A 12,510-nucleotide genomic window follows, 5' to 3' on the forward strand; every position below is an offset into this window, starting at 1 on the left:
CAACAATTATTACTATTATTATTGCTAATAATTTCCCGTTTTAGGTAAAAATAACGAAGTGTTAAAAAAAAAGGTAAGAAAATTTATTTAATAAAAAAAAAGAAAATGAAATTATACAGCTGAATAGCGTAAACTTAAATTAATATTATTACGATAGCTTTCTTCATCGTCATCAATGATATTTGTTGATGAATCAGTTTCACGATAAAGTACCATTTCAATTTCATCCACTTGAAGCAATGGAAGAACTAAATCACAATCCAAATACTGCAACGATGTATCATTTATCTGAAATATGAATATCAGTAAAATGAATTTATCAGTAAAATTTTCATTGATAAATGCTTACCACAAATTTGATTATGATATATTTACGTCATCAAACTATCCAATAACTTTTTGTTTAAACGGTTTTTTAAAAAAATACGAATTTTCATTTCAAAAAAAAAATTAAACAAAAATTTAAAAAATTGATGTAAAAAAGAAAGAAAAAAAAGTTTTAAAAAAGTGAAACAAAAGAAAGCTATAAACCTGTAAAATTTTATCATATGGTAAAATTTGGCCACATCTATCTGCTGGACCACCTGGTAAAATTTCATTGATAAAAACTCCAGCATTATTACCAATACCATCTGATACGCTAAATCCAAAACTATTCGTTGATGGATCCTTTAAAAAAAAAAAAATAATAATAATAATTCATTAACATATAGAATAATATTAGTACTTTAAAATTCATTGATTAATATTATTTGAAATTCCTAACCTGTCAATTCTACTGATTGTTTCTCACACAAATTATTGTTCTACTTCTATAATAATTATTAAAATGTTTTTTAGAAAAAAAAAATCAAATTATTTTATATTGTGTGCGCAATAAATTACCAAGGTCAGTTAATTATATGCATGATTAATTATGAAATTTATATGATGTTTCCTTTGTTTTTAACAAATTTGAAAAAAGGATATTATTAAATTTCTAAAAATTGTTTTATTTAAGGCACTGTAAAATTTTAAATAATTATAAATTGTTAAAAATTTGATTCGTTTTTCTTTTTCTTCAAATAAAAGATTAAAACTAACTTTACGTAACCGAATTTGATGAGTTGTTCCACTTTTAGTTGCTGTAAATGTTTTACTGCTAAGTTCATGAAGTACAAGTGCTGTAGATGGTGGTGACAGTTTGATATTTTTTGACTGAAATAAAAAAGAATAAAAGGAAAGAAAAATTTTTTAGTTATTTTATTTAAATTTTTTTTTGCTTATTAAATAATCATATAGTTAAAGCATTGAAATGACTTTGATAAAAACTTTTAAATCGAAAAAATTTTCATTTACTTTTCTCTTTTTTTTTTAAAAAAAAAAATAACAATATGTTGTTTTCTCATATAGAATGAACAAAATTCAATTTACTGATTAGCAATTTTATACAAATAATAATCATGAAATTTATTGTCTTCGAAATCAATTAAAATTTACACATTTAGAAGTGAAATTCAAAATTATAAATGAAACATTTATATGTTTTACATATGTAATCAATTACCCAAGATAATTCGTGCATTGAACGTGGTGATAAACCACGACCTGAAATACTATTTCTAACATTTGACGGTTCTGATAAAACTGATAAAGCATGCTGTATATCACTAGTACCATAAAGTGGTGGTTTTGGTGGTACAATATGATATGATATATCACCAAGTGATGTACTGGTTTGTGAATCATTTGAAAGGCTTAACGAATCCATTCGATCAGTGCTAGAATATTCGCTTTCTGCAAAATATACAGTATCAAATGTAAATTACATGAATATAAACTAATAAATTAGTAATAATAATAATAATAATTAATAATAATAAATGACAATAAATAATAAATATTAATAATAAAGCAAACAGATAATAAATAAAATAATCGTAATAAATATTAAAATAAAGCAATTTAAAAAAAAATAGATTAATTAATAAATAAATAATTTAGAAAAAAATCCTATACAAATTCATACGTAAATTACATGAATATAAATATAAACTAACAAATTAATAATAAGAAGTGTTAATAATAAATAATAAAGTTAATAATAATAAAGCAATAAATAAATAATGAATATTAGTAATAAAGCAAGTTAATAATAAATCAAATAATAATAATAAATATTAATAATGAAATTAATGATAAAGCAATTTAAAAAAATAGATTAGTCAATAAATAAACAAACAGTTAGGAAAAGTCTTTGAATTAAAATTATTTTTCCTTCCTTTCGTTAAAACAAAAACAAAAAGACAAATTATTTCTAATTAATGTAACATTAAAAGTCAATCATAAAAACATACGTTGTGTTCCGAAATTTGTGAAGTTCGGGTTTGCGGAAGGTGACAGCAGAGGACGAACTAATGCACTTGTCATTGATGATGTAAACGGATAAAATTGTCGTCCAGTGGTAGTAGCAGTAGTATCACCACCACCACATGGTAAGCGTAAATCAGAGCGTTGAACGACAGTAGATTCATTACATCTATAAATAAAATTATTTTTTATTATGTTTAAATTTTAAATGATTTAAAATCTGTAGGTAATGATTAATAATTTTAAGGAAAATGTTGTAATGAATACAAAAATAACTGGTCAAAATCAAAATTATTTAAATATGTAAGCATTATTGTAGATAATATGAATTCATATATATTTTCCTTCCTTTCCCTCTCTCTCTCTCTTTTACCGATAAAAAAAAGGTAAATAAAAATTTTTTAAAAGATAAATATAAACTAATAAAATAAAAAATTAATTAGCCTTCTTTTTTTTCATTTATCCTAAAGTTTTGTTTTCAAAATTTATACAAAAACTTTCTTTTATCAATCAATTAATTTTAATTTATTCGTTGCCGTTGTTATTGCCTCAAAAAAAAAAAATGCTTACATTTAAATAAATGATAATTGATAAATTTAATAATATGCATATATAATATATTTATAATGCTTATTTTTATTTGATCATTTCATCTTCAAACGTAATTTTATAATAAATATAATTTTAATATATATTGTTCATTTTGTTTATTTTTTGTTTTCTGACACTTCTGTTTTTTTTTTTCACCATTTCACCCCTTTAATTTATTGATATAAAATTAGAATTTAATTTTATATTAAGTTTTAAAAAGATTCTAAAAAAATACAAATATTAACCTAGTTATTAAAGGATTACTATGAATTTTTATCGTTCCATTACCGCTTCCACCTGTGCATTCCTCTAATTTCTGAAGCATTGCTGCTTCACCAACTGTTTCAAGTGCTTCTAATACTTCAATCCTAAATCATTATAATATTCAAATTCTATTTTTAATATTCACTTTGTTTTTGTTTTTTATTTTAAAAAAAAAAAAAAAACATAGAATAGAAAGAAAGAAGAAGATGAAAAAGTATAATAAATAATAAAAATGGAAGAAAAAAGGATAAAGTTATTTCACAAGAAAAGGTAAACAAAGAAAGAACGAAAGAAATTTTTTTTTTTGTTTTGTCTATTAAATTTTATAAATAGTTATATTTAAAAGATAAAAGAAAAAAATCGAATAAAATAAAACGCAAAATTTTGTCAATTTTTTAGGGGTAAGGTGGAAAAAAGGAAGTAAGCTCAAATCTTCAAATTCTTAAGGATTAAAAATAACAATATTGTTTAAGAGAAATGCAAATATTTCAAAAAAAGCTAATATAATATGTATATATACCAGTTTTCCGGTTCTAAATTTGTATTTTTATGATAAATACATCGTTCTGGAAGTGATTTATTTGTAGCCAAGCTTAAATTTTTTTCCCATTCTCCTTGTCCATGTTGCTCTACCCAACATAAACCTAAAATTGATTAGCTTTTTAATATAAACTAAAAATTAATTTTTTAGGAAAAAAAAGGAAATATTTTTATTTTCATATTTTATTTAATAACATTTTTGCTTTTACATTCTAAAAAGTATGATGAAAATTTATTTTAATTTTTCAAAATTTAAAAAATTTTTTGACCAAATATGCATTAACCAGGCTTTTTTCGTGATTCACCACTGAACGGAACGGTTAATCCGGAAGGAAATGCACTACTACTCGGATAAGTTATTCGTTGATAATCAATCGACTCTTCAACTGTAAATTAATATTTCATTTGATTAATCCTAGTAATATAAAACTATTAGCATTTTACGTTACTCAAAAATGTAATTTTCTTATGATTTGTGAAAGATTATTATACTTTATAAAAATAAAATAATAAATAATTTTAGATTGATTTAATCTAAAATTTTAACTTCTTAAATTTCAGCTTTTCAAAAGTTAAAAGTTTAGAAAAAAATTTTTCTTAATAAATAAATTGATATGAAAAGTGAAACACGAAATTTTTTTTTCGTTTTTTAATGAAGTCATTTCCATCAAAAAAAAAAAAACATAATTAAGTCTAAAAATTATGAAAAATATTTGAATTTAAAACAAACCATAATTTAATGAAGTATTTGGTATTTGTTCATCAATTACATATCGTTGTGTACCACTGTGATATTTTGACATATTACTTGGTGAATCATCCAAGCTTTCCACAGCGCTATCAATACTTTGAATTGGTGTACTGAAATTAAATGATAAAATAAAATATTTTATTATTGAACTGAAAAAAGGAAAAAAAAGAATGAAAATGAAACTATTTGTAATTGTCAAACAAATAAAACATTTAATAATTATAAAATAAAGTAAGAAATCTATATAAAAAAAGCAAATGAATTAACTCAAAACTGAATTAAAGATAAATTAAAATTTTAACCATAAATTTATTTAAAAATTTTTTATAACTAAATTTTTTTTCCTTATTTTTGAATATTATCCTTTTCAAACTAAAAATTGCTGTTGTTATTGTTGCTATTTTGCTTTTCGTTGCAACAAAACAAACAAGTAAATAAATAAAACCCTATTTTTTCTGAAGTTTCACTATATGAATCACACATTGCTCTATTATGCTGCAAACGAATTCTATCCATTTGTGATGAAATTGATAAATGACCACCAGCACCTACAAATAATTTTATTTTTTTTCATTCAATTAAGAAAAAAAAAAAACAATGTACACAAATTCAATAAACGCTAAAGAGAAACGAAAAAAGAATAAAGAAAACAATAGTAAATTTTAATCATCAATTTTAAAAAAGTTAATTAATGAGTAAATTAATAACAAACCTGTAGAATGATTTATTGATAAATTAGTAATTCGCATAATTTTAATTGTAACAAGATCGTTAGATTGTTGTAATAAATGCATTACATCAGCTGCTTTCATACCTTCAATTGATTCATTGTTTACTGCAAGAATTCGATCACCAACATGTATTGCTCCTGTCCTATAAGGCTGACAGAAATAATTGCATGATTAAATGATTAATATAATTACAAAATTAATATAATTAAATCTATATAAAAAATGACCACCAGTTGCTTACAAATAATTTTTAAGCATTAATTTTTTTTTTTTTTTATTCAATTAAAAAAAAAAAAAAAAATTTCATAGAGGATGAAAAGAAACTTTAATATACCTAATAAAATAATTAATTAACCAGTATAATCAATAAATAATGTTGTATATAAACGATTCATTGTTATTGATTATGCAGAAAAAAATATTGAAACAAAAAGATAAAACTAATTAATTAATTAATTGAATTATAAAGCATGATATGCAATATATTTCTATATATTTTTTTTTTAATTTTCAAACTTAGTTCATTTTTTTTTTTCGGTGGTAACTTAAACATTTATCACTTAATAATTAGAAAATAAAAAACTATTAAAAATGAAGTTTTATTTCTTTTTTTTCATAATCAATAATCATACTTTTCAGCTAATCCACCTGGTGCAAGGTATGATATTAATACAGGTTCATAACGTTCACCACTGGATGCAATTGTTATACCTAATGGTCCACCATTTCGATTTAATTCAATAGAATAAATTAATGATTGCACTCCATCATGATTATTCTAAATAATGATTAAATTTGAACCACTTTTAATAGAAAATTATTGATTTTTAAACTTTTTTTTCTAACAATTAATTTTTATAATAAAATTTCCCACTTTTTTATTATCAATAAAATATGCTAGGAATACAAATGAGATATCATTAATCCATGTAAATATTTATCATTATTTATCGTTATTATCACTATTATTAAAAGTGAAATTTTATTATTATTAATTATTATGGAATATATTCAATTATTTTTGTAAGATTAATTTCAAAAAATTAGAGTAATGAAATTTTTTAGAACTAAATACCTGTTTAGATGTAACATTTTTATGAACTCGTAATTTAACAATATCACCGGAACGTTGCAATAGACGCATCGCTTCTTCAACGGTGCATGACTCTAAGAGAATATCATCAACTGCAATGATACGATCACCATTATGAAGTGAACCACAACTGAAATATTTTATATAAATTAATTAGAGTTTTCTTTTTTTTTTTTTTCATTCACTTTTTCTTCCTCTCTTCTTTTCCACTCATATTCTATTAATATTTAACTTTTTTAAAACTTTTAAAGAGATTTTTTTTTTAAATTAACCGATAAGCAACACTTCCAACTTGTATATCTGATATGATCACTGGTTCACCCTTTGTATTTTCTGCTTCACTTCTGACTACAATACCAAGATTATTTCCTCGTTTTGCTAATTTTACATCAAAAATACCATCCAATGGTAATGCACTTTCTATAATTAATAGTAAATTATTAATTAAAAAATTTATTTAATCAATAATTTTTTCCCGATAATATTTAATCAATAAATAATCAATAATTAAACTATGATATTTATTTCTTCTTTTTGTCTCTATAGAAATTTAAAAATAATGTGATGAAAAGTTATTTTATATAATAATGATAAACTTTATATATTATTCAAATTATATTATTAAAAAAAAAAAAACAAGACTTAAGTGATTATTATAAAAAATTATTAAAAATTATTCATACGATTTTCATGCCAAATGCTTAATAAATTAGTAAATCGTTTTAAATCAAAATTTAGTTTAATTTTTCTTTCAAAAAAAAAAAAAAGAAAAATAATTATAACATTTTCATAAAATTTCTAGGAAAAAAAAGAGTAAGACTAAAATATCAATTTATAATTTCAGCTAAAAAAAAGTAGAAATTAGATATTTTTGAACGAAAAAATATTTACAAAACTCATGTACTAGAGAATTACGATATGGATGAAAAATGGAAATTGAATTGAATTGAAATGTATGTAAATCCAGACTTTAATATAAAAAAAAAAAAAAACTGAAACTTTCAACTATCAAAAACTAAAAAAAAAAAAAACACAAACCTCTTGAATCACAATAATTAATTAAACAAGAAATCCCTTGCAAAAAAAAGTAAAATAATAACAAATCTACCATTCATAAAAAAGTGATTAATAAAAATTTTAATTAAACGCAAAATTATATTTCGAATAATTGAAAAAAAAATTCACCAATTACATCAAATTCAACGCATAATTTCAACGGACTTATCGCTTGTCTTAATATTTGATTGCCTTCTTCAGCGGTACCATTTATACTAATCCAATTATTAATAGCAATAATACGATCACCAACTTGTAATACTCCACTTCTAAATTAAAAAAAAATAAAAATAAAAACAGAAGAATAAATCAAACTATTAAGAAAAAAAATTAATTTCGAAATTCTTGAACAAATATGAAATTATAATGTTTGCTAAAATTATAATAAAACGTTTAATATTTGCTATTTTTTAAAAAAAAATGACTCATAATTAAAACAACATAATATAATAAGAAAGAAAAAAAATTTCTTTTCTTAAATTTATCAAATCTTTGCCATTTTATTTTTGTATTTAAAAAAGAGAAAAAGGAGCTGAAAAAAATAAATGTTGTTTTATTTATGCATTCAAAAAGTGAAAATGAAGACCTGAATTTTGTTTGTTCTGTTTACACACAGTTATGATTTTATTTGATTAATTTAACAAATTATAAAATCAAATTAAACCATTCAAAATTTTTATTATTATCAAATCTTTCAAAATTTACCTTTCAGCAGGTGAATTTTTTTCCATATATGAAATGAAAAGTGGTTGACGTTTTGATTGTGGTATGTTTGATTTTGAAATTTGATCATGTACAACTAAACCAAATGAACCACGTGCGTAACTGTGTAATGTTACTTCCATTCTTTCCTGATGACATATTCGACCACATGGCACACGTGACATTGTTCCTTCTACAGAAGCTAAAAAAGAATAAAGTTCATTTTAATTTTAATTTCTGTGCGAAATTAAAGTTACTTATTATTCTTTACTGTGTATTTTATTTTTTCCATTCGCATCGGCAAAATGTATGAAAAATAAAAAAGAGTAGAAAATGATATTTTTCAATCAAAATTGAATGAAATTATTTCGAAAAAAAAAATAATTCGTAAAATGTGCTATCCAAAAATATCATTTATTTAAACAAATTTTTCTAAAGAAAAAAAGCATATGCAGTATATTCAAAATTTTCAACTCTTATTTGAACATTTGCTATTTCATCATAAAATTAAATTTTATAAAATGTTAAAAGAATTTTTTTTTACTAGTTTTAAAGATTTTTTTATCAACCTTCCTTTCATTTTCTTTCTTGAACAAATCAAAAGAAAAAAAAAGCTAAAAAACTAATCACTGTAAATTAAATATAAATATTATTTCTTAACTGAATTTCAATTAAATCTCATTTTTGATTTATGAATTTTATTCAGAAAATTATGTAGGAATACTAAGAGAACTAAAAACTAAATCAATGATAAAATTTCATAAAACGAATGATTAATTAATAGCTTCTTCTTTGTTTAGTTCACTGCTTTCTCACGATTATTAAGAAATTATTTATGAAATTCAACAAAAAAAAAAAGAAAAGAAAAAAGAAAAAATCGGAATTATTACCTGCATAAAAGAAAGTTTCAATAAATGAATGAATTATAGAAATTAAAGAAATTTAAAAAATTTTGGAAATTTATTTCATTTTCTGGATAAATCTGATATGATGTAAGCATTAAAACATTAGAAAAAAATATATGCACATTTAAAAAATTTCAATACTTGATAATATTATTTTCTTAAAAAATAAACTAATAAATGTCATAAAAAAATAACGTATTTCCTGGTCCAAAAAAAAAAGAATTAAATTATTAATTTTGGTTTATAGTCAAAGCTAAATGATTTGACAAGCTAAATGCTTCTAACTGATTTGATTGCCTCATAGGCTAAAAATATTTAAAAAGATGAAAAAAAAAAAAAAAAAAATGTAAAGAATGGAACAAGATGATTTTCCTATCCTACCTACCTATAAATTATATTTCATTTTAATCTGTCCATTAGTTTGTTAGTAAGCTAGTTAGTTAATTAGTTAGAACGCAAGTTAAATCCACTTTTACATATTTTAAAATGATTCCAATTGCATATTTTATATTAGGCTTATTTAGACTAAAAAAAATTCTTAACTTACTTAGAGTAATATTTTCAAAACAAAAAAAAAAATATATTTTTCTCTTTTTTTTAAAAAAAAAATTTCTGCCATAAATCGACAAAATAAACAATTTGTTGGAATAAAACATAAGACTAACAATAGATTGATTCATTATTGTTACGATATTAAGATTACTATTATTATTATTCAACTTTTGAAATGTTATGCATAAACGTACATTTTGCTAGAACCAATAAGTACTAAAATATTTTTGTTAATATTTATGTGTTTTCAATTAATAACAAAACTGATAATTGTTAACATTTTCAAAATTTAAATAAACGAAATTTGTAAATTTTCCTCTTAGAACACTCGAATTTATTTTCGTGTATTCTTTTTGATTTTTTTTTAAAATATTATTAAACAGAACAATAATGATGCTAAATAAAATTTTTTTTCAGTTATGAAAAAAAATTGCTATTTCTTTAATTTATGAAATGATAAATCAAAAGAAAAAACAAAATACAAAAATATCAGTAAGAATGATTTATTGTTGGTCATTTTTATCATGCTTAATTGTAATTTTTTTAACTAAATTTTTTTTATGAAACCAAATTGACAATTTGAATAAGATATTAATCACCGTTTAACTAACTAATGAAAAATTGATAATGATAATTTTTAAAATGGTAGTTATTGATAATTAGGAATAATGGCAAAAATAATACTAATTGTTATAATTACGATAATAATAATAATAATCACTATTGTTTATCATTATTATTACTATTGTTATTAATTGTATTAAACAAATTTGAAGTACAGAACAAACTTTGTTAATTATTAAGAACAATCACATAGCATATTTGAAATTTAATACGAACACTTGTAACCAATCAATATATTAGTTTCATTCTCTTCGATAGCATTGTAATTGCAGAATAATTTGTTAAAACCAATACTGAAATCTACACATCAATCATTTCAACTTTGATTGAAAGTATAATAAGTGTCCATCAATTGAAATGATGAAGCATTGACTGAAATGCTAATTAACCTTCCAAAAATTTATTATTTCAAGATTGGATATTAAAGAGTTAATAGCAATTTGTAAAAATAATTACAAATTAATATAAATAAATAGACGAATTTAAGCTATGAATTTTATGGTGCAATAAATATATATATATATATATATATAATCAAATATTAGTTTATGTAGAGAGGAAGAGAGAAGCATTTCGAATAAGAGAATATGAATATTATGATGGGTGAATTTTATGAAAACTGATATGTTCCGTTAGACAAATTAAAATGAACAATGAAGAATGGAATGAAAGAAGATCTTTTGCTTACTTTAAAATTTCATTTCTAAATCTTCTCATTATTTACTAGAATTATTTGATTTCATTTACATCATTCTTCCTCCTCATTTTCCATTTCCTTAACATTTTTCTTCCTTTTCCTTCTCTTTTTTTGCCAAACAATAGTAAAAATAACAAAAAGAATAGATTTAAAAAGAAAAAAGAAAACTTCATCTTCTTCATAATGTATGATTTATAAATGATTATAGCTAAATAAATTGCATAACATTTGAAAGAGGAAAGAAAAAAAATTAATTAATGTGAAAACAATTCATTTCAGCACTTTCAAAATGAAATGGCTGATTGATAAATGATTTCTATTTTTTTCCTCTTTGTAGTAAATTTAAGGGAAATTTTTTTAAGAGAAACATATGTAGTAAGTGAGTTTTTAAGAGGAAAGAAAATCTATTATTAGGAAATGGATATTAAATTATAATTGAAAATTTTCATCTTATATATATTAAACTGCAAGTATAATAATAATTAATAGTAACGATATAAAAAATAATAATCAATAATAACAAATAATAAAGACAATAATAATAACAATAGTAATAATTAATAGTAATAATGATAAATATTGTAATAAATTAGATATTTTATTTTTGTGTTTTATTATCTGTAGCTTATCTTTAACATTTTCCATTTATCATATGATTGATAGATTCTGGTTGTAAAGTTAAATTTTGTGATTTGAGTGTGAGATAAAAATTTTAAAAGCTGAATTCATATATGACTAATATCATCAAAGTATGTTGTAATGTCGACTACTTCATTTACTTCCGATTTCAATTCTCTCATTCATCTCTTTTATACTCATATATATGACCCAAATATTTTCATTCAGAATTGTAACTTTTATTATCTCATTCGAATTTAGATTATCATATCAATCAATTATTGAATATAAATGGTAATATGCACATTCTGAACGAAAACGTACAATGTTAACTGTTAATGACAAATAATTCATTAGGTATTTTAATTATTAATAGTTTGAATATATTTAGCAAAAAAGAAGAAAAAAAATAGTTCATATGCATTGATAAATTGATGCACTTCTAATTAGTACTAACACAAGCTTTGATAATTATTGTAAAAGAAGCATCTAATTGTTTTCTAAGAAACTTCTAATTAGCAATGTAAAATTGTTTCGATAATTATTATGGAAAAAGCCTCGAACTTTTTTCTGATACACCGGTAAACTCTTAATTAGCAATGGAAAATTGTTTTGATAATTATTATGGAAAAAAGCATCCGGTTTTTTTTTTTTTAATAAACTGACAAACTTCTAATTAGTGATAAAAAAACTACAGTAATAATTATTATAGAAAAAACAACTATCTTTTCTTTTTTCTTTTTTTTTATTCCGATTTATTTTCCCTTTTTTTGTTTACCAGCAAATAATTTGAAATTATTCATTACATTAAAGATTAAATTAAAGTGAAAAACTTACAAATGGTTGCGATGCCCGCAATTCCTGAATAATGAAAACACAGCGTAAACATTTTCAAGCCAAAAAAGACATGAAAAATTGAACGGAAGCGTGTGTGTTTTCTTTTGTTCTTCGAAATTTAAATAAATTTCAAAGTTTAAGAAGATAAAATTAATTTTTCATTATGAATAAATGAAAATGTTTTTTTTTTTTTTAATTCT

The 12,510-nt window shown here is 21.6% G+C and overlaps 1 protein-coding gene across 1 annotated transcript; it reads right to left on the reverse strand.

The window, feature by feature from the left end:
- Nucleotides 1–111: 111 nt before the first annotated feature.
- On the reverse strand, nt 112–8,262 carry Bm11671 (Uncharacterized protein; the record flags this gene model as incomplete). Its single annotated transcript, XM_043074465.1, has 16 exons — nt 112–288; nt 532–669; nt 1,084–1,197; nt 1,547–1,776; nt 2,337–2,518; nt 3,186–3,308; nt 3,725–3,848; nt 4,029–4,130; nt 4,475–4,605; nt 4,941–5,043; nt 5,208–5,368; nt 5,859–6,004; nt 6,302–6,449; nt 6,592–6,739; nt 7,505–7,644; nt 8,081–8,262. The coding sequence occupies 16 exons, from the start codon at nt 8,260–8,262 to the stop codon at nt 112–114; spliced, it is 2,349 nt and encodes a 782-aa protein (XP_042930399.1).
- Nucleotides 8,263–12,510: the final 4,248 nt, after the last annotated feature.

Source organism: Brugia malayi (genome assembly GCF_000002995.4).
Source record: "Brugia malayi strain FR3 genome assembly, contig: Bm_v4_ChrX_scaffold_001, whole genome shotgun sequence".
NCBI classification, from domain to species: Eukaryota; Metazoa; Nematoda; class Chromadorea; order Rhabditida; family Onchocercidae; genus Brugia; species Brugia malayi.